Consider the following 27,776-nt stretch of genomic DNA (forward strand, 5'->3'; position numbering starts at 1 on the left):
TACTTTTTTTTTACATTAAAGACAGATAATTATCTCTATTTATTGACTCCACTTCCAAGATTCTATTCTCTTACGCAGACTAAACTCCAAAGCCTAATAACAGGATAGCCTGGCCTTCCACTGCACCCTTTTCCTCCTCTCCCCTTATTCAGCTCCTGTTACACTGGCTTCCTGACTGTGCTTCCTACTTATTACTTATTTCTAATAGGAATAATTCCAAATGCTCCGTGTCCATTCTTTATTTAGTTAAAACTCTTCATTTCAACATAATAAACAAAGCTCTAAGGAACTTCATTCAGATGGCCTATTTTCTTACCTTAACTGGAGAGCGTGTCATCATCTCCCCAGATCCTCGTGGGAATATTCGTGCTTGAGCAATCATTTCCAACACACTGGTTTTCCCAGCACTCTGATCTCCAACTACAACAACCTTACGGCAAAACAATAACATTTATTTATATTATTCAATACCAACTTATATTTAAACATACTTGAAATGCTGCCAAGATTTTTTTAGTCTTTTCAAGTATCTACAGTTAAATGATTTAAAAAATATCATCCATGAAAAAATTGGTAGTTGATACGTGTATGCATATTGAAAATATAAATAGCAAAACATGAATCGGACCCATTTACTAGTATAGTCAAAATTTTATTAAAAACTTGTGTTAATTTAAACCACTATTTCTAAAACCAGATCATTCAAGTTCCACAAGTCTTTCTCATAGCTAGTTTACTCTTTACAAAGACATTTTCAATTCTATCAGGTTAAATTTCACTCATGTGCTGAATTTAATCCACTGTTCAGTTACTTTAATATATTGGTTATTATGAATATGTAATGCCAAATATGTAACAGCCTTCCTTTGTCACAGATAAATGTAAGTCGACCAATGGATCAAAGTACTCAAATAACATTCAACACTTAAAAAATCATCTATAACTCATAATATTACATAAAAAAGAATATGTCTCTGGTTTAATCTGTATGTATATGTATATATGAATGTGTATGTATTGTGTATGTGTACATACACATAACTTTTTTAAAACCTAAATTTTTGCTAAGGGGCCATTTCACTATGTATTAAGTTTTCACTTACCCTTGGCAAATGATCTTGTGTATTATAACTGGCATCATAATCAGATAGAACATCAAGAACTTCAGAATACATGTCAATCAAAGATTTCTACAAAAGTAAAAAAATAATATTAATTAAATAGTGAAAACATTTTAAAAAATACCATAGACGTGTCAAGAGGAAAAAAAAGCTGATAAATTCATAATGTTTTTCCATAATCATGGTAGTTTTTTTCTAATTATGCAAATACATAGTCATAGTAAAACAGTATATAATAAAATTTCATTTCTTCTTATCTAATTTATCCAATTTATTTTATTTAGAGATACACTGATAATTAAAGTACATTAATTTAGGATTTCCTAACTTTCTAACTAAATGATAAAAGAGGGAAGTTGTTATTTAATATTAAAGAGTTAATATTAAATGCCCAACAAAGAAAACCATTAAGAGCATAAAGGCCAAATAAGGTGCTAGATGACCAACTGAAAGGAAATCATCTTCTACCAAATTTGGTGTGTCAGATATAGAGATAGAGACAGAAATAGATAGGAGGTGGGGGGCGGGGAAAGAAAGACTGAAAAGAAGACTAAAGTGGAGAAAGAATGACCAAAAAGATGGTTAAGCCAGTAAGCATGATTAAGTATACTTTGACAACTGCACAGCTAATAAGTGAGAGCACCAGGGGCAGACATCCAGTATTGTTTCTCTCTGTAAGTGGAAACAGTACCTGACAAATAACAAGATTCAAGTAAGTATTTGATGAATAAATGAACAAATACACTGGCTGGGAAAAAAGGTCTGCTATCAAGCATTGAATAATTAAAGGTAAGTTTTAACCCTACAGTAGAAACAACATAAGGGCCTACAGTTCCCTTTATCTCTTAACAGCTAGAAATAATAAATGTGAAGCAACTGCTATCCCTCCACTAAGAAATAAACAAAAATTCTTTAAATTTTCATTGACATTTTACTCTGTGAGAGAATATACTTTTTCTGACATAAACTTTCAAAATATATTAACACTTGAACATAACTTTTCTCAATTGCTGTGTGTAACCTGTAAATAAAGCCATGCTATTTATTTGTTTTATACAATCCTGATTTAGAGCAGAACTACTAATACATGTTGCTTAAACTACAATTACATATCTTTGGACCATGGTACCTAATGTCTGTGCCATGACTTATTGCAGTTTTGCTATACCCAAATTCAGTTTATTTATAGGGGATACAAGTTAGAAGAATTACTCCAATTTAATTTAATACATACAACTTGGTTTAGTGGGAAATAAGATTTACTTTATTGATAATGGTAATTACCAATATGCTGATAATAATACCAGCATATGCTTTTTCAAAAATTCTTTAAAATGCCTAAGGAACTTTCCAGAAGAAAATGTTAACTTTCTTAAAACTGAAGAAAGTAGCCTAATCATTTGCTGGAAACATAAGTAAGGCAATGATGGTAAGTCATATATAAACATCCATCAACTCAGAATTCTGGTTTTATTGCTGTAGAAACGAAATAGGCCTAAAGATATACTAGGTATTTCAGAAAAATAAACTGATTCATGAGAAATGGCTGGTAAAAGTATGAAGATTTTTATGGGCATAGTTTAAAATCAATGTCTGGAAACTACACTTTATAAAATGTGCTAATATAGGAAGAGAACTTCCTATCCCTGAAGGATAGCAGGTGACAAAGGAGGATAGAACATGTATGGTTATGGTCCCTTACACACTAGTATTGATGAACATGCAAAGTCCTGAGAACCAACAAATTAAGATAAAATTAAAATACCTTAAGCTTTCTATGATGGATGCCTTTGTCATCTTTCTGCAACAATAATTTTCTCAGTTCTTTGTTCTCCTTTTCCAACCGTTCCAAGATTCTCTGGTACTTTAACTGAAACAAAATAATACCATAACTACATTAGAAAAAGATGGGTTAATAACAGTAAGTCTAAATTAAAGGCTTCCAAAATCCTGAAGTCATATCTCCTGACTATTCAAAATAAATTATTTCATTTAAAAAGCTCCTATGAAAATGTTGAGAGAATTATGAAAATCTCAAACAATAAATTTCATTATAGTTTTCTATTATAATTTGGCATTTTATTTGAAAAATTCTTTGATATTTACAATGAAGAAATTAAATTAATTAAAAATGTAAGCATTTAAAGAAGCCAGTCCTTAAGTACATTCCATGAAGCAATATTTCCTATTACATCAAAAATTTTTAAGTCTTCATTATAGGGACAATTTGGCAAAAATTCAAATTCTTCCCATTCCCCACATTATTTTGTGTTTTAATTGAAATGATATCCTATATAATAAAAGCCTAATATGCTAAGTGTCCAGTCATCTGTTCAACCAATCAAAGCATAATATGCTAATGATATGCTAAGGATGCTCAACCACTCACTATGACGTGTACTGACAACCAGGGAGCAGACAGTTGACCAGTCGACCAGTTGCAATGATGTGCACTGACCACCAGGAGGCAGACAGTCGACCAGTTAACCAGACGCTATGATGTGCACTGACCACCAGCGGGCAGACGCTCCAATCCATAGGTTAGCTTGCTGCTGGAGTCCGGCCGATTGGGACTGAGCGCGATGGACTCAACATGCCCAGGAGCCCTTCCGCGGTCCCTCCCTGGCTGGCCAACCTCCTGTGTCCCTCCCCGGCCCCGATCATGCACCAGGCCTCTAGTAAAATAATAATAGTTAACAGTGCCTGAGCATGCATTATGTGATAAGCCCTTTAGTTAATGTTGCACCTGCATTAATTTCCTTAAGCCTTCACGTCAGGCAAAGGCTAAACAGGTTAGGAATCTGAGATTAGGGATACTTGGTAGCCTATCCAAGGTCAGAGTTTTGAGTATATAGAAAGGTATGAGTCAAGGGTTCAAACTCTTCCAACTTCTGATAAGTTTCTGTGGTCAGAGATTACACATTAATTTTTAAAATACTGATATAAAAACAGATTTTAAGAAGACAGCATTTAGACACGTTATTTTGTCAAAAGTAAATGCTTGGCTACATACTCTTCTTAAATAATTGTGATCCTTTTCTAACTGGTCCTCTCAGTTTTTACACTATAATTTCTTCTCTAAGCATTACAAGGTTTGAAAACTATTTTTTTTTAAAATATATTTTATTGATTTTTTTACAGAGAGGAAGGGAGAGAGATAGAGAGCCAGAAACATCGATGAGAGAGAAACATCGATCAGCTGCCTGCTGCACATCTCCCACTGGGGATGTGCCCGCAACCCAGGTACATGCCCTTGACCGGAATCGAACCCGGGACCCCTCAGTCCGCAGGCCGACGCTCTATCCACTGAGCCAAACCGGTTTCGGCAAGGTTTGAAAACTATTAAGAATTACTCAATCCTACAACCAGCAGAATGTTTATGTTCAATCTATAACATCATGCCTTTTATAATGGAAAATATCTCTTAGAATATTTTTTAAGTTGTAGTCAATCTTCCAAGAACATAGTAAATAAGAGGAACTCATGGTTCACTCCTCAGAGAATGTCCACAGTAAGCCAAATTAAAGAAAAACATAATATTTAGTTCAACTATGTAGTATGAAACAGGTAGAACCATGCCGGAAGCCGGCATCCCATAGGTTAGATTCCACTATAAACATTTTTTATAGAATTATTAATTTATATGTAGTAATAGTCTATAATAGTATCCTATATAATAAAATCCTAATATGCAAATTGTCCCCTCGACCGGGAGTTAGACGGCTCACTATGACATGCTCTGACCACCAGGGGGCGGCATGGAACATGGCAGGTGTCAGTGACCTGCTGCTGGCAGAAGGCGGCATTGGAGGCACTGCCGGCCCCAATGGGCCCCGATGAGAGCATCGGGACCGCGGTGGGATGATGGAGGTGAGTGGGCGGTGCCAGGCCAAGGCGGGTGTGAGCAGAGGCCCAATTACCCCACTGATCGCTCTGCAGACAGTGACCAGTGGCCAGCCTTTTATTATATAGGATAAGAAAAAGTCCTTGGCTCTTCTTACACATCAGAATTACCTGGGTATGTAGAAGTTCTTCTTGAAGTTGGTCAATTTTCTCTTTGTCTGTCACCTAAATGTTTAAAAGAAATTAATTTTGAATAGAATTAGGTTTATATAGGATGCACTATAAGCTAAACGTTTTTTTAAGTATTTTAAGAGTAAAAACTGATTTTATATGCATAATCAAAGCCATTTTAAATCAAATGGTATTTAAGAAAGTAAAAAACAATTATATTCATCAATAAGAACTCATTAAATTTCATATTAAATAAAAACCTTAAAAAGCAATCATCTCCTGTTGCCATTCTAGTCATTTCTTATGAATGGCTTGTTAGAAAAATTAGACATATATGGTTACTATGTTCTTCACAGCTTGTTTTGTGCTCAAGCACAGGCACTTGGATACATGGAGAAATAAAGCATTGACAGCCCTACAGAAAAGTGTTTTGGGAAGTCAGATACATGTTATCATATACAGGTACTGAAAAAGTTCATTGATCATAGTGTATATTTTAAGCAAATATTATCCATTTCCATTCTGTAAGTAGGGAAGTATTTAATAAATGCAAAGAACAACTTGCATTTTCAGAGCTATAAGTGGAGCCAGATGATTGTTTTTAAATTTAGTTCTTGTGCAAGATCTGTTAACACATAATATAGCAAATGCATCAGTAGCAATGAAGTCAAGTAAAGCAACTAAAATTAATTTGGACATAAAACAAAAGTAGGACAAGATCCACAGGTATTGCAGAAACTACTTCAAATTGTTATTAATATTAATAGTTCTAAAGTAAAATATCCAAAAACGACAAAGAACTTTATTGTGTAACAGGCTTTAAAGTTGTCACAATACAATTCTAAATATCAAACACAATGATTAATTTTAATCAAAATGATGTCATTTATGACAAATCCACGTAACTGTGTTTTGACTCCTTGGTGAGGTACAGAGTTGTTATTCTCAGTCTTTCAAAATAACTGTCTAATTTCTGATCATCAAAATTTGCAAACAAGAATTTATTTCATAGGATACAAAAATATGGTTAAAATTCATGTAAATCCTTGTTATTCATTGGGTATTTAAGCAATCAAGACATCATGATAGCAAATGTATATGAACAAATTTTAAATGATTTGTTCAAGAAGGCATTAATAATTCTAATCCATGCAATAAAGTTAATTTGAGATTTTAATTCCTATACCCAAATACTTTCTCAAAGTTTTCCCCAAATACTTCTTTTAAATAAAAATGACGCCCAACCGGCATGGCTCAGTGGTTGAGCATGGAACTATGAACAAGGAGGTCACGGTTCGATTCCTGGTCAGGGCACATGCCTGGGTTGTTGTCTCGATCCCCAGTGAGGGGCATGCAGGAGGCAGCCCATCAATGATTCTCTCTCATCAATGATGTTTCTATCTCTCTCTCCCTCTCCTTTCCTCTCTGCAATCAATTAAAAATATTTTTTATAAATGTCAATGCTTGTTAGAACAGGTACATATTTTTTCCTTAAAAGCTTATGCCTAAAAATCTCTATGTTTTAGTAATCAGAAAAAAGGTAATATAAAGCAAACTTTTTTGTTGTATTCTCATTCCTGTATAGCAAGGAGAGACTCATGGATAGAAACTCTTTTCATTTGACTGTGTGTTTGTGTAGCATGGGCAAGAATTATTAATAGTCTCCTAAAATGTGAGGAAACAAGAAAGCTGGAGAGGAGCCCATAACCCAAAGAACAAAATATTGAAGGCCAAAGGAGAAATAAATAATTCCACATTTCGATCATAAGGCATGCCATCACACTGTAACAATGTGGTCATAAAAATTTTTTTATGCAGAATAAATTCCCAATTCATTTTAAAAGGTACTTTGATTTATTTTGTTCCATTAAATATTCATCCAACTGCAGCTAAATTAGTATGAAATATATAAACAGTATTAGTATAAACTGTTTTAGTTTGAATGTGAATATTTAATGATTTCATGCAATATATCCTAAATTAAATAGAAAATTCAACATTACACAATGGGGCAATAATTAAGAAACCAATACAATTACACCAAAAAGTTAGACTGTTTATTATAAGCCAGAGGCTTAAAAGGTTATCTTAGTAATTTGGTAAAATAAAAAGGGTATACAAAAAGTTAAAATGATATAAGGTTATTAGAATATTACAAACACAATCTTTATGCTAACAGTATTTAGTATCATGACTGTTAAGATTTTTATAAATTCGTATTTTTAGGAGTATGTAGATTTATCTTTTGCCCTCTGGCATGATTGTTAGGAATAACTCATGCACCATTTTACCTTCTCTCTGTTTAGCTTACTGAAATATCAAAATTAATGTTTTATTATAAGACAAGTGATGGTGGAGTCAAGAATTACACCTAGCCGAAACCGGTTTGGCTCAGTGGATAGAGCGTCGGCCTGCAGACTGAAGGGTCCCAGGTTCGATTCCGGTCAAGGGCATGTACCTGGGTTGCCAGCACATCCCCAGTGGGAGATGTGCAGGAGGCGGCTGATCGATGTTTCTCTCTCATCGATGTTTCAAACTCTCTATCTCTCTCCCTTCCTCTCTGTGAAAAGTCAATAAAATATATTTAAAAAAAAAAAAAAAGAATTACACCTAATGTTTTCTAGGAAACAAGGTAAATAAGTATTAATGAGAAGATACTTATACATATTTTCTTAAGAGACTAGCTTATTTAAGGTCTTAACTAGCAATTTGGATATATTTTATTTTGATGAACTTTACTGATAAAATTCAACTCCTTATGACAAGAATAAGTTCTTGTCCCGTTGAATATATTCAGTTTGCATTATGAAGTTAATTTACGACTCACCCTGACAGAAATGGGTATCAATGGTCTTGAAACCAGGGCTTTTCTACAATTCCAGGGCTGTGAAACTGATGGAAAGAGCGGAATCCTCCGCAGAAACAAGCTAAAGCTGAAAGACAAAAACCTTTACTAGCTCCTCACAAAACCAAGCCTGATTTTAAATTAAGTATTTTTCCCTACTAAGCCATTGTGGCCATTCTGAAATACCAAAACACATATATGAAAGCCTCAAAAACGTCTTTGTATGTGTACATATTCATAGGAGGCAAAACTACCAAAGGCAGTTTTAATGTACCTTCCCTGCAGGAGCTCCTTTGCTCAGGAGATACAAGGGGAATTTTATAGCTGCTACTACTAGCATGATATAGAAAATGAAGCCTTACTTATATTTTCAAGAAGGTAAGGATGAAAGAATTATTAAAAAGCAACAAAAAGCTGTGGTTTTGTACCTCAAGTAAACATCAAATGCCTGGATTGACAGAAATCTTATGAATTAGGATTTTGATGATTATGGTGAATGGCTGAAAAGTCATCTGTGTACTAACTATAAGGGAAAAGTAGGGAAGATACAGTAAGGAAACTATTTTTTAGGAAAGTAGGGGGAATGATGAAGAGCGCTCTTACTACAGAAGAGTGTAAATGGTTTTAGAGTCCCATTTACTTTTACCCAAGGTAACTTCACAGTGGGCAGGGACAGCCACGATTTGGCGATCCACTGTGCAATGTAATAAAATAGATGAAGGTACAGTCCTATCAGTCACTATTCCACAAACAAGGAAAGTGAGGCATAGAAGTTACTGGATAACCCAATAAATATTTGAAATGGAATATCACAACGACTGAAAAATGGCAAGTAGGCCTCAAATGAGCATTAACCTTTGGCAATGTAGAAAATAATCAGTATTCACTACTAATAGCCCTTAAATCATCAGATTTAAAAAAACAAAAACCTTAAACCATATCTTAAAATCTGAAAATGGGAGATCTACAGGACTCATTTCAAGTTATTTTACCATTATGAACATTTAAGAATAACTTTTAACTAGAACGATATTCATATTTCTAAACAACGTACCAGAACGGAGTAACTCCTTCCCCTTCCTTCTGTAACAAAGCCAAGGCTTAGCCTTAGCACCCAATTTGTTAGAATATTTAAATGGCACTCTCAACAGCATACAGAACAGAGAATGCTAAAGCACCATTTAAAATAAGTCTTTCTTTTTAAAAAAATAATTTATCTGTGTTGTTGTAAGAATTACAGGTATTATTTAAAAAATAGCATAAATGTTTCTTTGGTAACATACATGCTTTAATTTAACATAATAGAAAAATAATTTACTTCCTATTATCTACCTAGGTTATCCATTCACTAAAAGCTAAACACATACAATAGGTGATTCCACAGCCATGGAATTGAGAAAAGCCAGGAAGTGACACTGAAAAAATAAAGGAAACTGTGATAAGTGCTCTTAAGTGTTAACCACCAAAATGAGACAAGGTTAGTTAGCAGGAGTATTGCACTAAATCGTTATAATATTGGTTGATTCCAATACTAGAATCTGCAGGAAGCTCATTATATGCATGACTGAATCTTTCTTCCTAAGATTTGTACATAAGTTTAAAACTTTTCTGATATCTGACAACTAGCTGATTTCATCAGAATATAACTTTAAATCATTGCATTCATTTCATCTTGAAAGTTTTTTTAGAACATTAAGCTTGGGATCTACACTGTGGGATCATCTAACAGCCAAAAGCATATTTTTAAGGACTTCTTGATTGTATCTATAACTAAATATTTGTACAGACTTACACTGACTTTTATTAGAATCTGCTCTTTAGCAAACAGAATTAGATCTGATTTCTAATGTTCTTTCAGTGGTCCAAGTTAAAACTTACTTGTGCTGACTTTATTGATGAATGTGGATAAACTTTATGCAATGAGTTTATCAACCTGAATAAGAATAACTACGCTGCCCTGGCTGGTGTTGCTCAGGGGTTAGAGCATTGGCCCTCCCACCAAAGGGGCTAGGGCCCCAGTTGGGTGCATGCAGGAGGCAACCAACTGACATGTCTCTCTCACACTGCTGTTTCTCTCTCTCTTCCTCTCTCCCACTCCCTCCCACACTTCCATTCTAAGAATCAATGGAAAAAATAATAACCTTTGGTGAGGATTAACCCCCACCCCAAAAAAAGAATAACTATGCCCAAAAATTAAATCAAAATTGTTTTCTTCTATAAAAAATAAAGCCATTCTCTGCTGATCCATTTCACCTAAAACAAATACATTTCATTCTTTAAATAATTTAACATGGTCATTCATAGTAGTACAGTGGGGCCTTGATTTACGAGTGTCCCGGCTAATGAGTTTTTCGAGATACAAGCCGGCTCTCGGCCGATTTTTTGCTTTGAGTTGTGAGCTAAAATTCGGGTTACGAGCCAGCTTCAGATACCCCACCGCTAGTTGGAGCAGCGAACGTCACAGTGAACGCCACAACATCAGCCCAGCATCACGTGTCTCACTTGTTCACTTTTTGATTTGTCATACGAGTAATTTCAGTTACGAGCTCCATCATGAAACGAATTAAACTCGTAAGTTAAGGCCCCACTGTAATCCTTTTCATTTTAGAAATAAAACTTGGAGAACAATTAAGTAGACAAGTTGGCTAAGAACTTAGGATGACTAAATAACTGAACCAAGTAAACCATAATTTATTATTCTTCCATGGACCCTCACAGTTAATCTAATTTTTAGAAAATATATATGTTGGGTATGTTTACCCTCTCCAGGAAAGTTACATATTTGTATTATGTATCTTTCATAGTTTTACTTTGTCAAAAATAATTTCTCATAATTGGAGTCCATAAATGGATTAAGGCGACATGATCTAGGTAGAAATGGCTGATTAATGTGAACACATCAGTAGCCCCCTTAAACCATCCATCACCTTGCGCTTCTGTTGGGCATAGCTCGTGCTATATTGGCCAGCAGCTCTGCGTGCTTCCTCTTCATGTTCTTGAATTTGCTGTTGTAAGAGAATGAGCTCACCAAGCAGACCCTGCCATGAGTTTACAATGAGGAAAAGAGGAAAATTGGGGAGGAGAACAATGTTAAACCAAAGGGCACAAGAAAGGAACAAATGTTAAGTTAGGGAGGAATGGAAAGCATATAACAAAAAAAAATGGAAACATTTATGTACCTTTAGAGCCACTATATAATTGGGCTCTGTACCACATTTCCATTTTTTTCCCCTCAGTAAAATTAGATGTCTCAGAAATATAAAACAGCATAGTTTAAAAAGTGAAAAGGAAAATGCAGTAAGTGACTGCTGAATAAAATGAACCAGATATATAAGATCAATCTACAGTAAAACCCAGATTAACCGGAATGCTCAAGGAAGGTGGTATTGTAATTAAGTAAATTTCTTAGTAATAGAAAACTCAAGAAAACAAATACCCCAACTTTATTTTTGAATTGCCAATATGAACTAGTGTATACTTTAGACTTGATCTATATGAGAGGAAAAATGAAACAGTTCTTAAACAAGTGTTGACCTTATAGGCCTAAATCTCTTAATTCTCAACCACAATTCTCATAGGACTGAATAGAGGATACATAACTGTTTATTTACTTATTAAATTATTATTTAAGTAAATGTTTTTTCTTGCTACTGTATCTGATGTCTTCAATTAAACATTATAGCCCCTCAAAAATATTAATTTGAATTTCTGAGCATCAAGTTAATCAAGATTTTACATTAATTCACATATTCTGCATGCCTACACACAAACTTACTTGACTAAAATTTAGCACTTTTTTCTTTTTGCAAATTAAAAAATGTTTTAACTTTACACATCATCAAATAAGTAATTTGACTAAATTTTCACTTTTTATGAGCTGTTTTGACATTAAATAAAAATACCCTCTGAGAATATAGAGTACATATCAATTACTAAAGCAAAAGCACTATAAAAGAACACAATTGACATATGGACATAATATAATAATTATAAAAATTTAAATAAAACAAACTCAGTTTGGCCCTATGTACAAAATAATCACCATTTCTATGTTTAAAATTCATTCCATTTAATAATCCTGAAATGTTAATCTGGTACAGTTTTTTTACCACAATGTATTCATATGTGGCATGATACTAAAAATACATGTCATTTTCTGTACACCATTTTTAATTTCTGTCCTATTAGATAATTGATCTTGACAAATGTGGGAGAAAAGACAAACTAAGAGTTGACAATGTTACAAGCCTAATATTTTCTCAATTATAAACCCTAAAAAGACTAAATTCCAATGAATGAGATCAGGGATTTGCATACGAATAGTGCTCTGGCTCGTTATTTACCAGATTATAAAAATAAAAGGAGTTAGGGAAACTAATACTTGTTAAAATAATCTAAATTAGGAGTTTCATATAGCTTCAGAGCTTTTTAAAATAACTATCAAAATTATTTGATTTTATCTAATGCAATTAGAAAGTCTCTTAAAATGAAATACATTCAAATTTTAATTAGCAGACTCATCCAGAGGCTTTATAATTCAGTTTACTCATATAATCCAAAGACTTCTAAAAATAAAAAAAGTTTTTCAGAGAAGAAATGGGTAGGGGATGGTTGCAGGCCAGAAGGGGCCAATGGGGAAAAAAAGAGGACAACTATAGTACTTTCAACAATAAAGATAAATTTTAAAAAATAAAAAATAATCCAGCCAGTATGGCTCAGTTGTTGAGTGTTGACCTGTGAACCTGGAGGTCATGATTTAAATCCAGGTTGGGGGCACATGCCCTGGTTGCCTCGATCCCCAGTGGGGGCCATGCAGGAGGCAGCAGATTAAAGATTTTTTCTCATCATTGATGTTTCTATCACTCTCTCCCTCTCCCTTCTTCCCTGAAATCAATAAAAATATTAAAAATTAAAAAATAATAGTTATAGTAATAAAGCAATCATAAAAAATTAAGTTGCTAAGAGAGCTCTTAAAAGTTTCCATCATAAGAAAAAGAAAATCTTTGTAACTATGTATGATGATGGCTGTTAAAACTAGATTTATTGTGGTGGTCATTTTACAATATATTCTATTAATATAGAATCTTTGTGTTGTACACCTGAAACTAATACAATTTTATATGTTAATTATACCTCAATAAAAAGACAAAAAATAAAGTTAGGAAAAAAAAAGAAGCAAATACAAACAAAAAAGGCATATTAAATTAAGGGAAACTATTAGAATATAATTTGGGGGATATTTATTTTGTTTAATTCTTAGTTTTAATACATAAAGCTATAATCATTGCCAATAATAATGGCACTGGCTGACTTATACAATAAATCAAAGGATGAAACTAGTTGATATTTCTGTATGAGAAGAAAAAAATAAAAGTGGTAACATAATTGAAATGTCAACATTTGTTTCCAAATTTAATATAAAATATATTTATAAAAACGTTATCTATAAAGATATATCTTTTAAATAAATTATTTTATGGTCATTGATAAGTCTGGCAAAGAAAGACAAAGCCAATTCACTACCCTCATCATTCCCATAATTTTTTTTAGGCATGTTTTCAATGTTTTGTGTCATTGCTTTTCATCAAGCAGAAAGATCCAACTTATTTTATTCCAAATCCAACTTACTTTTATTCATTTTGTCATTTATTATAGTTACTTCTTCTAATCATGCAAGTCTTTAGATTTCTCAAAACAATTTCCTTTTAAAGGGAATTCCCATGTTGGCTTATACAGTAGTGTACCTGTGCTTTAACTAACATACCAATCAGTATTCTAATTTATACAATGCCAAAGCAGTGATAAAATATTCCACATTTCTTAACTGCTGGTCTATCAGGCACACAATTCTTTTTTATTTATAGCTTAAACACCCCTCCTTATTTTATTGTTTATATTTATATATAAATTGTATGGTAAATACTCTAATTTCTATTACATTACAAGGAAACACCCTCCTTCTAGTGACACTTCACTTTCCTTCCAAGTCTGTTACTGAAGGAAGCACTGTTATGTGAATATAGTTGAAATTAACTGTTACCTCCTGAAAAAAGTAGGAAAAAACAAGAATTAGACACAGAAAAAGCTATTTACACTATGCTAGAGGACTAAAGGATGTTACCCTTATCCAATTTTAGGCACTAAATCTCACCCTAAATACCAAGTGATAGAGTATACAGCTTCTAAGTTAAGGCCATGTGGAATAGGAAGGGCAAGAAATGTGTACATCCACTGTGCAAGACACACTTCTTCAATGGACAAAACACATTTTTTCAATAAATATTTTCCCTAGCTCAGACATTTTTCTCTCAAGAAATAGTACATATTTTTAACTGATACATATTACATATAAAATATAGTTATACATATTAATAAAATTAGTGTAAACTACAGGTGATATACTCTCTAAACACCTAACTATGTCAATTTGACACTATAGTTCTCACAGTCTCATATTTCATGTACAGTGTTCTGTTTTTTAAAAAATTATGTCAAATCAAGAAAATCAGTGATAATTCCAGAAACCAAAATATCAACTGAAAATGCTGCAAAAACCTAAAAGTAGATGAGTTTGGTAGAAAGTTTTAAATAATCTTGAAATTATAAGTCATTCATATGTGAGTACATTTAAAATGCCATATTTTTATTTAAAAATGTATTGCCAAACAGGGCCCCTACCCTATTTGTTTTTATACATAGCATCTAGAATAATGTCTGCCATGTTGCATGTGTTCAAGCTAGCACCTAGAGTAGGACTTGACACATCTGCTGTTTAAATGAATCAAATTACAACCTACTTTTACCTAATACTGCAAAGTTTCCAGCATAAAATCCCAATTGGTTCACTAAAAAATGCCTATTCTGTAAATAAACTACACATCAACCCTACAACCCATTTTCCCCAATCCTCAGAACAGACTCCACAGAGATTAAGAAACGGGGGGAAAATTAATCAAATAATGTAAATATGCTATTTACTTATGTACTAAAAGATAAGAGAACAATGATTATAGTCATCATCATCATTACCATTTAACCAAACATAAGTTGCAAGATTCCTAACTTTGTAGTTTCTTGATGGTGCTGGTGGTGAGAATTTCATTTTATTAGCACATTTGTTACATAAGGAATCCCAGAAATGTAAGTAGTACTTAAGCAACACTGCTTTGTTATAATTCAATATTATATGTACTACCTAACATTCCTGTATTCCTCAATAACTGCCACATATTGAAGGCCAAGAGAAATTCACAGGTAATCAGCAAGAAGACATATTACATAAAATCTTTAGTCCCATTCTTGTTGGCATCAAATTTATTACTGTAAATTAGCCTCTCTTCTACTGAGTTTAAATCAATCAACTGATTTTGCTAAGAGCTCAGCACTATCCTAGGTGAGATTCTGTGGTAGAAATATTCCATAAATAGTAAGAATGCAAACCAAAATAGATAGTGTTACATATGACAAGTGGTCTAAATGTTAAGAGTATAATTAATGGAACTAAAATGATTATAGAGGCCTTAATGAATGTAATAACTGAACTTGGCTTTAATGATGAGTAATTAGCCAAAGGAAAGGAAAGAGCTATTTCAGCTCGGAGGTACAACATAAGCCACAGAAATAAGAAATAAAGTAACATATGGAAAGGAAAAGCAGTAATGTATTACTGTTTAATAATTATACTTAAAACAGTAATACCACTTTTCATGATTTAGACTTTTAAAAGGTCCTCTAAATATTTTCTATAAATTATAATTGTGTTTATAATCTTCAGAATGACCATATTCCTTATTTCTACAATATTTTTATGACCAATCAGAAATGATAGAACAAAACAACAGATAATGTCTCATTTAGCAAATTTTCACTAGAACACAACAATCTTACTGAATCTAAAAAGTAGACACACTAAGACTAAGTAGTCTTGTCACCCATTATGTATTATGAGCAATATACAGAAATCTACTGATAAATTAACTCACTCAAACAGGCTCACCACTCTAATTTCTATTTTGTTTTCAGGTAGTTCTAAAGGTCTCCATGCCTCAAAAATATTATTCAGCTCACTCCAAGGGCTCTTTCTAATATTTTAAAGAGGACACAAGTTTTAAAATTTTTGATTAATAAAAAGCGTTTATTGAAAAGTGGTTTCAGTATTTTCCATTTTTTTATTTATCAAAGATACATATCAGCACTTTTCATCAACATAACATAAATAACTACTGTCCACAAACTGAATGGAAATAAACCCAGGCAAAATCAAAGAAACCTGATGTCTAGTTAGCCCATACATTGTTATGTGCAAAGATATGCTTTCTGTCGACTTTTTGAAGACCTCCATTACAACTTTCCAGAACACCTAAAGTCTAGTGACCCCAGACTGGGAACTACAGGTAATCACTACATGTTGTTCATTCTGTCTGACTCAAGTCAAACAATCTGACATCTGTGTTCCCTCAACTCCCCGTCACTTTCTTGTCAGTTGACTTTGAAAGGTCCTAGCTGTTCCTCTACTTGCCAGCATTTCTCCAGATGTTTCTCCTATTAGAAAGCACAAATCTTTTTTTTTAGTTTAAGCTATAGAAATGTTTTCAATTTATTACTACTATTTTAAAAAATCTGATGCACATTTTCTTCTACATTTCTAGTAGAAGTCTAGCCAGAAACTTAGGTATAGACAAGACAACCATTAAACTATGGCCAAACCCTGAATACCATTTTAAACCTGGAGCTCTCTGACACCAGACCAAACCAATTAAAACAGGTATCAGCTAAACTCTGTATCTATCCTACCACCTTTTACATAAGGAATCATTGCCCAAATTTTCAAACTTGATGTTTTAGAGCCATTTCTAAAAAGGTCTAAGCTAAGGTCTCTCCTTCATTACCTTAAATCATCGATTTGTAGCCAGGTCTCTTAAAATCAGTTTTTCTACACCTTGTCTGAACAGTTGATTATTCTCAAGTATCACAGGTAACCGTCAAGCCTTAAAACCATAATGCTGCATATTAATAGAATTAAAACCACTATTAGAGGCTAAAACTGCATTTTCTGTAATTTTTATAATAGCATTTGCTATCATTTTATTTAGCAAAGCAGTTTAATTCCAACTCCAGATTTAGTATTTACAACAACTGAAAATAACTGGTGGGTTTTTCAGTGGGCAAGATAATCACCATAAATTAAGAGATCCATATTCTTGCTTCTTCTATGTTGTAGAGTTCCTGATCTTTTATTGATTATTCATTTATCACTGTAGTAGGATTTTAAGGGAATTATCTGAGTTAGGCCCTAAAGCAGGTTTCTCATTCACCAAAGCAATCCTAGGCTATATCAGAGAAAAGCAGAGATACAGATATCCACTAACTAACCGAGGCCCGTGGTCGGCAAACTGCGGCTCGCGAGCCACATGCAGCTCTTTGGCCCCTTGAGTGTGGCTCTTCCTAAGCCTTAGGAGTACCCTAATTAAGTTAATAACAATGTATATTTTAAGTTTAAGTTTAAAAAATTTGGCTCTCAAAAGAAATTTCAATCGTTGTACTGTTGATATTTGGCTCTGTTGACTAATGAGTTTGCCAACTACTGAGTCCTAGGCAACAAGAAATCTTGTCACTCAAAAACACACTACCATATCAGAGGTTCCTTCTCCCCAATTAAATTAGCTCCTCTCTAGTAGGTCTACCTGTATTAAGGGCCAAGGCCTTGGCTCAAAATAAGCTGCGCATAATTGGCTAATTTCAATTCAATTTTTTTCTCCCCAGTAGCATGAATAGTTAAGGGTATCCCTTGATTATAATAAAGCCAATGAAAAAGGTATCAAAAACACCAAGTTAAAAGGCAAATGCGCACGAATGGGTGCACACACACACTCAGGTATTTCAAATATTTTCTCCAAAAGATCAAGTTATAAGGCAAAAAAAACCATTTTGAAATATAATTAAAACTTGGAATAGTATGTAAAAAGTTCAACGTTAAAGGAAAGGGAGAGTGATAGAAACGTAGAAATTTTCTTCCTGCTTCTCAAATAAACATAAAATAATTTATTTTTCAATGTATTAAAACCATAACCTTCAGTATAAAAGCTACATAGTCCATATTTAATTTTAAAATGTTCACAGAGTATTTTTTCCAGATATGTATCTACCTAAACATACATTTTTTTAATAGCCAAGGAATCAGTTATCTTACCAACTCCAAAATATAAAAAAAGACTAAGAAAATGTAAGGTTAACATATGCATATAAATACAAAGAAACGTTATTCTACATAAGCAATTTTCTAAAACTTTCATATGTATTTTGTTAATATGTTTTGAAATCGACAAACCCTAAATAGCCCCATACATACATAATTTTGCTGACTATCAATATAACAGAATTTATTCCCTACTAAAACCTGCTTCCTACTACCTTATTATTTCCCCTAAGTGTATGACATAAAACACTGGTCCCTAGCCCTAGCTGTTTGGCTCAGTGAATAGAGCATCAGCCTGTGTACTGAAGGGTCACAGGTTTGTTTCTGGTCAAGGGTACGTACCTGGGTTGCAGAATCGAACCCTGGCCCAGGTTGTGCGAGAGGCAACCAATCGATGTGTCTCTCTCACATCAATGTTTCTCTTTCTGTTTCTCCCCCTCCTTTTCACTCTCTCTAAAAATCAATGGAAAAATATCCTCAGGTGAGGATTAACAACAAAAAAAAGAAGCACACATTGTTCCCTAGAAGATATTTTGTGGAAAAGGGTTTGCTGCTAAATAAATCTGGGAAACCCTGCACACTCAGACATCTGGAGCTGCACAAAGGACAGGAGTCCATTAAGATCAGAGAAATCAAGGAAAAAGAAAAAAAACCTGCTTGTTTCTTTTTTATTTATATCAGCTTCTCCCACTAATGTATAACAACAAAGCCTTTTGTTAGGTTGAAGCTAATATTTCACAGAACGTATTTGAAAGAAATAGGCTTCTCCGATTACTTTTCTAAAACTGCTGTATGTACCTTGCACTTTGTACCAAGGCTAGTACTAATACTCTAGTATGGTGTTTTATATTTGCTCCTCAAATGTTACCATTTTCAAGTCTTGCAGGTAAGTTAAAACCTTTTTAAAAATCTTACAAGACTACCTACATGAAGAATTCTCTCTTATACTTACCTTTCTATAATGCTTGTCACTTTCAGGTCCATGATCTGTTGCTCTAAATGTGGTTTCTCCAGATGAACCTTCAAGATAAATACACAGTCCTTTAAATTCTCCAATGATGTCAATAATCTAAATTCCAAATTATGTTTAATTAAGAAGTCCCCATCTTCCTCTCCTTTGCCCCCCTCCACACAGCCCCTGCCCCACCCCGGGCCTTCCCCACACTATTGTCTGTGCCCAGGGGCTTTGCCTATATGAATATATGTTCTTTGGTTAATCTCTTCCCATCTCCTCTGAGATCTGTCATTCTGTTCTATGCATTCATGTTTCTGGACACATTTTGTTTGTCAGTTTATTTTGTTCATTAGATTCCACATATAAGTGAGATCATGTGATTTATCTTTCTCTAACTGGTTTATTTTGCTTAGCATAATACTCTCCAGGTACATCCATGCTGTCACAGTCAATAACAAAAAAATATATTTTTTAAATGGTAAATGGATTTTAGAGTATCCCTTTTTTGGAAAGTTGTTTTTATTTTAAGGAAAATACTAGTAACCCATTCAAGAAAAAAAAATATTTTTTTAATTGTAGCATGTGTTTAACCTATTTTTAAAAATATCACTGAAAATTACAATAATAAGACAGTCTTTGATAAGAAGTACTGTACATGAGTGTACTTACAGTTCAGCCATATACCAATGCCATTATGTAAAGATTACATACAATAAAAAAATAAATTTAAAATGTCACCTATGACAGGACAGATGAGACAAACTAAAATTACTTTTCATTTTAATTATCAAAAACAATCAGATCAATTTTAAGAAAATATTCTGGTACAGCAAACTCTCTTCTTAATAGCTTTTATCTTAAAATACAAATATATATTTAGGAATTTTAGTTTTACTACAAAATAATTATTTTATTATTTTGACCTGAAGGAGAATGAATTTGTCTAATACAGTTCTGGGGTTTTGAAATTCAGCATAAGCAGCATTATAAATTTGGTCTGAAATTTTATTTGCATGTAGTTTATTAGAAGCATTTAGAAGGCATGTTAAGATCAGCAAAAATGTCTGTTTACACACCTAACAAGAGAAGTAGGTCAGAAGCTCCTATGATTTCACTAACCAATTTGTGACCTGTGAAAAATCAGCAAAAAGGGAAATAGAAATGTAAAACTTTAACAGGAATAAGCAAAGATGTCTGAGATCTCAGGTGTATATCAAGATAGGGTAGTAATTGAGCAAATACACCAGGATTAACCTTAGTAAATTCTACTCATTATGGTCCATCATAATAAAATGTTTTAAAATAATCAAATTGACTCTAACCCATTATGAAAAGCAAGCACATAGGAAGTCTCATCTACTTGTCAAGAACAAGTGATATTTTTTCCCTCACTGTCTAAGGCCTAGCTTGTTTAAGTTGTTGCAAACTTTCATTCTGTTGGGCTAAACAAAAATTAAAATCACTGCACAACAAAACTTTGTGTTTTCAAAAAACTGTTTCATTTGTACTAAATGTTTTCATTTAAAAGATAGAAATAAACAAGTGAATACACCTTTCCTCTGTGGTTCCTAACATTTTAAATGAGATCGAACATAGGTCTTTCCTTACCTGTGGTGAAAAAGTCCTTCAATAGGCTGAGGCTTTCAACAATCTTGTCAAAGTCAGGAGCCAACTTTGCAAGGTCCTCTGAATTAGGAAGGGATTTTATAATTTTCTCTGGAGGAGACACACACACACAAATAACCTCATTCATAGTCTCAAAGTAATAATTTAACTATTAAAACATTAATAAAATTTAAATATCATCACATATAAATTTAAACTCCCATTTTCTCCCTATTACACCTATGGCTGCTACATATATCTGAAACAATACGTTATTCTAATGATATTCCACAAGCCATAAAATTTAAAATAAAAGACTCACCAAACAAATGGCTTAGATGGAGACCTTCAATTTACAAGTTAAATGCCTTGAGACAGAAACACTGTATAAACAATGTTAACAATAGATTGGAATCAGAAGTACTTTTTGGGAGGAAGTCTAAGCAAAGTGGCAAAGAATCAAAGAAAAAAGAGAAAGACATCTCTTACAGTACCTGGCCTAACTAAAAAACGTGATCACATTCCAGCTCAAGCTCAAGAACAGAATTTCCATTACTTCTCTCCCTCTTTTCATAGTCCCTGTTACCAACTGGAAATAATTAAGAGCCCAAGGGAAGCTTTTATTTTATTTGAGTTGGCTTTATTTATGAAATGGTCAAAGCGTTTATTTTTGTTTAAAAACATTCAACAATTTTGTCCAAATTTGGTACAACTTTACAGAGACTTCTGAATTAGGAAGGGCTTTTCTCATTTTCTCTGGAGAAGACCAAAACACATAGATATACTCAAAATAAGAATATATGCCAGCTAGTATTCTAAGTACTGTAAAAGCATTAACTTGCTTACTCTTCAAAGCAACTTCACAAAATAGCTATCAGCAACCCCATTTTACATGTGAGAAACTGGGGTACAAAGTTTATGTAACTAGACCCAAGCACACAGCAAAGAAGTGAGGGAGGCAGGGTTTAAGTCTAGGAGTTTAGGTTCAGAATCCAGGCTCTCAGACACTACACCATGGTACTGGCAAATGTATCGAGTTAAAAACTAATCCTCATGAATATTAGAAAAATAACTTGAAAGAGTACTTTTTTGCAAATACCTTTGTCAACACAGCACAATTTTATCTTTGAGGAAGTGGTGTGAATAAGTGTAGTTAGACATTAATTCCACTCCCATGTATACCTAATCTAAGAAATTAAACAGTTTCAAAAAAGAGACTGAGGAAAAGAATTTAATCCAAAAAATCACAACTATCAAATATACTTTTGTTCACCTACCTATTGTTAGAAGGGGGACAGTGGCTGACAATAGGGAGAAATTACTCTGGACACTGGCAGACTTTCAAAGAACCTCATTACCAAAAATAAAGGTAACCAAGGTAACCAATCAAAAAGAGCTAGTTAAGTGGGTTATGGTGCATCAGTTCTGGGTAACATACAAATTAAAAATGATGTTTGAGAAGGCTGATTGGCAGTATGGAAAATGCTAACAAAATGTGCTAGGTAGCAAAAGATAAGATAGCAAAGTGTATGTTCACTATGATTATAATTTTTAAGAAGAAAGCGAAAATATTAACCATATTCACAGAACTGGTACAATTAAAAGAGAATGCTCCATAAAGACAATGACAGCTTTGTTAAAGTGATGAACTAGACGCAGTGGTTCTCAACCTTCCTAATGCCGCGACCCTTTACTACAGTTCCTCATGTTGTGGTGACCCCCAACCATAAAATTATTATTTTTGTTGCGACTTCATAACTGTAATTTTGCTACTGTTATGAGTCGTAATGTAAATATCTGATATGCAGGATGTATTTTCATTGTTCGAGACCCACAGGTTGAGAACCGCTGATAGAGGATACTTTTCTTTTCCTCATAAATTTTTCTTTGTTATTCTATTATTTTTATCATTAAAATAAAATTACTACACATTCAACTCAAGAATTAGGAAACTATCTCAACACTAGTAGTTCTTTGTCCTATAGATATGACAAAAAAAATTTGACAATACAAACCTATATCGATATAATCATCAATTTCCCAAACAATGTCAGGCACAATCCATTTATAGTCACTAAGGTCTGGTATCATATCTTTCCACTGATCAAAAGTCTAAAAGACAAGAAAGAATACCAATCAAATGCTCTGCATGCTGTATAAAAATGTAAGAAAAACTATTTTAATGAAAACATGCTAATCTACTAAGAGTGATACATTATGTTCAAAAGTTCTAGCAACGAAGTGGCCTCAACTCTTCTAAAAACAAATTAGCAGGCAAGCATAGAAAAACTATTTTAATGAAAACATGCTAATCTACTAAGAGTGATACATTATGTTCAAAAGTTCTAGCAACGAAGTGGCCTCAACTCTTCTAAAAACAAATTAGCAGGCAAGCATATAACAATGTAAATGTTCCTTTTCTTTCTGCACTAAAGAAAAATGTAAAAATCCAAAATATATTCTCATTCAAACAGGTTTTATGATGTGGCTTTAAACAACACTGTGGAATAGAAGGAAGACAGACCAGGGGTCAGGACATTTTGTCTCTGGTACCAGCCAAGAAGTGGCTGCATGAATATACCACTAAGTTTCCTATCTGTGCCACTAAATGGCAAAGCTGAAAATCAAACCAAAGTGTTCTCACTCCCAGCACAGTGTTTCTTCTACTAAGCTTTTTTTTTTTTTAAATCCTCACCCAAGAATATGTGGTTTTTTAAAAATTGATTTGAGAGAGAGAGAGAGAGAAACATTGATATAAGAGAGAAACATCCATCGGCTGCTTCCCATACACACCCTGAACTGGGATCCAACCAACAACCTAGATATGTACCCTGACTGACAATCGAACCCGCAACGCTTCCTTCGGTGCACTATGTTCCAACCAACTGAACCACACCAGCCAGAGCTCCACTGGGCCATTTTTACCTCCAATACTTGTAACTAAAATTTGGGAGGCATTTTCCTATTGCTACACACTGGGTGGCAATAGGAAAATGCCTAGAAGGTCATGGGATTGATCCTGGCGGTGTGAAGGTTGGAGCATCCTCCTGTGCACCGGAAGGTCATGGGATTGATTCTGAGTCAGGCACATACCTGGGTTGCAGTTTGATCCTGGTCAGGGCTTGTGCAGGAGGCAGTCAATAGTCAACCGTTGTATCTTTCTCACCTCTCTCTCTCTCTCTCTCTCTCTCTCTCTCTTCCTCCATCTCTAAGATTAATCAAGCAATAAAAATCTGGCATATAGTAGAGACACAATAAATATTTAAACATCCAATTATATTTTCTTGGTCTAAAGAAAAATTACTTATGCTATAAAACCTTAAAATAATCATGCTGAGTAATTGGAAAAGCACTAGGAAAGTTAAACTCACCTTTTTGGCTGTATAACCACCCCCAACAGCAGATCCCAGTACGAGATATCGAAGTTTTAAGAGTCTCGCAGCTAATCTTGCTGGCCAAAAATTCCTGCGGGGCTGGTAGCCATATTTAATCGGAGAAAGTTTCAATTTACGTAAAGGATGGTTAGATAGAGAGGAAAACTGATGAAATGATGTCCTGAATTGGGTTCTTTGAAGCTTTGAAGTAGGATGATGTGAATGGTAAATACTTCGTGAAATCAGATGCACTTTTTGTAGTGGCAGGCTTCCTTTTATTCCAGAGCTATGTCTCACTAAGGATTGGCAGACTTCACTGAAAGAAAAATGGGTATGGGAGAAAGATCAGACAGGGTAACAATGCAAAGGGAATGAGATAAAAAGAACAATATACAAAAGGGAAAACACACACGCGTACGCAAGCACATATGGCCAAACATCATGTGAGGAAACTATGAGATGATGGCTGTCTATAAACCAGGAAGCAGGCCCCCACCAGATACCAGATTTGCTGCAGCATGATCTTCTCAGCTTCCAGAACTATGAGAAATAAATATCTGTGCTTAAGCCACCCAGTGTATGGCAATTTCTTATAGCAGCCCGAAATCACAAAGATACAAGATCAGAAGACAGATAAGTAAATGTTAGATCAGAAGTGGAGAGAAAGGATGATCATATTTTAGTTGCCCAGGTATAAGAAAGAAGAACTAAAGTGAGGTAGCAGCAGTGAGAACGGAAAGGGAAAGGTAGATACCGGAATGATAGACTGGATATAAGAGAAGAGGAAAGAAGAGTAATAACCATGAGGTTTTACCTGAGCAACAGATATAAAAAAACTCAAGAGATGAATCAACTGTGGGAATAGTTCATGGTTCCATAATATTTAGCTCAAATTTCTTTCAACTCTACTCCTACATCCACTCTTCTTTTGAATTGGATAAAACTTTGGTTCCAATCAGAGCTTCATTGCTTACTAGTTGGGCAATCAAAGGCAAATTATGAATTTACCCAAGCATGTTTTTCAATCCATTTAAATGAAATAATAGCTATATCAGAGAGCTGCAGTCAGTAATCACTAATTCAAGTATCATATTCTCAGACCACAATTCCCTTTCACTACAACCAGCTTTGACCTTATGGAACAACCAAATCACTGATACTGCTATCAGTTCTTACCTACTAGTTTCCATCTTATCTACTTACCGACTTACCCATCTTAAATCCCCTGATTCATAGTTTCAATACATCTTGTGCAAATACTCCAGACTCCCTTGCCACCTGACTTTTTGTTTTACTTAACTGGCAAAATGTAAACCCTGAATGATCCTTGTTATAGCTTTCCTCCCTGTCTGACCAGGGAATGAAGCACTACTGGAGAATATCCCACCTGCTGGACAGACATGTCACCTAGGCTCTCAAGACTGTCGGGCAGTCTTATTTCATTTCTCTTGTCAACACATTCTTCTACTCTGTGCTAGAACTATTTCAGACATTTTCCACTCTCCTCTAGCCTCCCACATCTCCCCATACTTCCTCCAACTCTCTGTAGATGACTTGCCCCTTACTGCACTGAGAAAATGGAAGTCATCAGAAGGAAACATGCTATCCACCTTCCACAGCTACATCTATATCCTCTAGCTCCCCTGCTCCCTACAGCCCCTGTGAGATTACAGCAAGCACTCCTCCTCCTAGAGCAGTGGTTCTCAACCTTCCTAATGCCGCGACCCTTTAATACAGTTCCTCATGTTGTGGTGACCCTCAATTTCATTGTTACATATTGAACATAATTAAAGCATAGTGATTAATCACAAAAACAATATGTAATTATATATGTGTTTTCTGATGGTCTTAGGCGACCCCTGTGAAAGGGTCATTCGACCCCTAAAGGGGTTGCGACCCACAGGTTGAGAACCGCTGCCCTAGAGAATCCCTATTTCAAACTTTCTTTCTCCTGCCTTTTAAGGAATCAAAAGTCAAGTCTCTCTCGCCTTAAAGGAGGGGGGAAAAGGACCCCATTTCATTTCTCTAGCTACTCATTAAAAGTCAAGTCAACCTGATTTTCATTTGTATCATTTCAGTGAAATGGCACTTATAGAGTGTGCCAAAAGCTTTCCACTGGACATCTGGTTTTTCTATTCTCATTTTAATTCTCTCTACAATATTTGACAATGTTGACACCTCCTCATTGTTGGAATTCTCTCTTCTTTGGCAGTCTCTAGTTTTACTCTTACCTCACTGGTCATTACTTTTCACTTGCCTCCTCCCCAACTACCTTACCTTTTAAATGTTAGTAGTTTATTAAGGCCAAGATCTAAACCCACTTCTCTTCTTACTGTATATATTCTTCCTAGGCAATCTTCTTCACATCTATTTCCTTGACCACCATCTACAAATTCATGTTCTTCAAATTTGTGCCTAATCTAATAATTAAGATCCAGATCCTGCTATCCAACTGCCTACTCAACATTTCTATTTAGATATAAAAAATACCTCAAATTCAAGATGTCCAAAACCTTGCTCTCTCTCCTCCTCCTCCCACCCCCACTAAACCCTGATCTTCTTCCAGTACTCCTTATCGCAGAAAATGGCATAAGCAGCATCTATATAGTTACATACGCCACAAACCTGGGGATCATACTTAATCCTCCCTCACCCTCAAGTTCTGTTAATTCTACTTCAATATAGATCTCAAATCTCCCCCTTCTCCCCTCTCCACTACTATCATTCCTTACATGAGTGACTACAATGGTCTGTACCAAGGTGTTCTCTTCACCAGAACACTCTCCTGAAATATAAATCTGATCACTGTCACTCACCTGCATAAATCTTTTAAATGCCTCCCCCTGCATTAAGAATAAAATCCAAACTCCTAGTCTATCAAGGCTTCCATGATCTGGTGCCCATCTCTCTCCCTCTCACCTCCAGACAGGTTTTCATCTAGTGCCATACTCCTCAATAGTGCCATACTCCTTCCCACATCAGAGCCTTAATTTCTGCTGTTCTTGGACAAACTCTTCTACTTAACTCCAGTTACTTCTATTAGAACTGGTTTCACCTCAAGCATTCCCCCTTTCCCTGAACTTCATTCTTATTCAAGTTCCCCTCCTACAGTTCTTGGCTCCCTGTATTTTTCTTCAGTGCTTATAAAATTTATATATAATTATTGAATTAACATTTGTCTCTACCATTAAACTGCAATCTCCATAAGGTCTGTTTTGCTTACCATTGTATTTCTAAGCCTAGCCCAATGCCTCACAAATAGTAGACACTCAATAAATTTGCTTAATGAATATGTTATCGGGGTAATTAAGTAGCAAAATTTTTAAAAAGGTGAAAGAACCTAGCAAAGACCACAGAAAAGGTGCTCAATAAATGTCATTTCAACATTAATTGCACTAACCTCCATGAATGTATGAACAGCTCTTTAACCTAAGAAATTATTTGCAGTTTTTAGAAAAGAGTTCATCCAAATATATAACCAAAACAGATGAACCGCAGGACTGAGTAGTCATATCCCTAAGATGTTTTTTATTTTATAGTAAGTCCTCAACGTCATTGATAGGTTCTGGTAGTGCAACTTGAAGCCAAATGATGCATAATAAAACCAGTTTTTACCATAGACTAAACAAGAATTCAGTGCCTACGGCATCTCATCAATGTTATAATG

At 34.3% G+C, this 27,776-nt stretch overlaps 1 protein-coding gene across 15 annotated transcripts in view; it reads right to left on the minus strand.

Moving 5' to 3' along the window:
• OPA1 (OPA1, mitochondrial dynamin like GTPase) overlaps positions 1–27,776 on the minus strand; it is a 92,333-nt gene that overhangs the window by 60,167 nt on the left and 4,390 nt on the right. For 2 of the 15 annotated variants that reach the window (XM_023750543.1, XM_014452201.2), the window contains exons 2-11: positions 24,107–24,425; positions 22,751–22,847; positions 20,739–20,846; positions 20,207–20,260; positions 19,128–19,195; positions 10,908–11,018; positions 5,136–5,189; positions 2,887–2,991; positions 1,104–1,190; positions 317–430 (exon numbers count right to left, since the gene is read on the minus strand). In XM_023750543.1, the coding sequence (XP_023606311.1) occupies positions 317–430; positions 1,104–1,190; positions 2,887–2,991; positions 5,136–5,189; positions 10,908–11,018; positions 19,128–19,195; positions 20,207–20,260; positions 20,739–20,846; positions 22,751–22,847; positions 24,107–24,425 (1,117 nt within the window). Of the gene's footprint in view, positions 1–316; positions 431–1,103; positions 1,191–2,886; positions 2,992–5,135; positions 5,190–7,962; positions 8,069–10,907; positions 11,019–19,127; positions 19,196–20,206; positions 20,261–20,738; positions 20,847–22,750; positions 22,850–24,106; positions 24,426–27,776 lie in introns of those variants that run through there. The other 13 variants (XM_023750544.1, XM_023750550.1, XM_006084759.3 and 10 more) reach the window with 13 other exon arrangements.

Source organism: Myotis lucifugus, unplaced genomic scaffold (assembly GCF_000147115.1).
Source record: "Myotis lucifugus unplaced genomic scaffold, Myoluc2.0 scaffold_14, whole genome shotgun sequence".
Lineage (NCBI taxonomy): Eukaryota > Metazoa > Chordata > Mammalia > Chiroptera > Vespertilionidae > Myotis > Myotis lucifugus.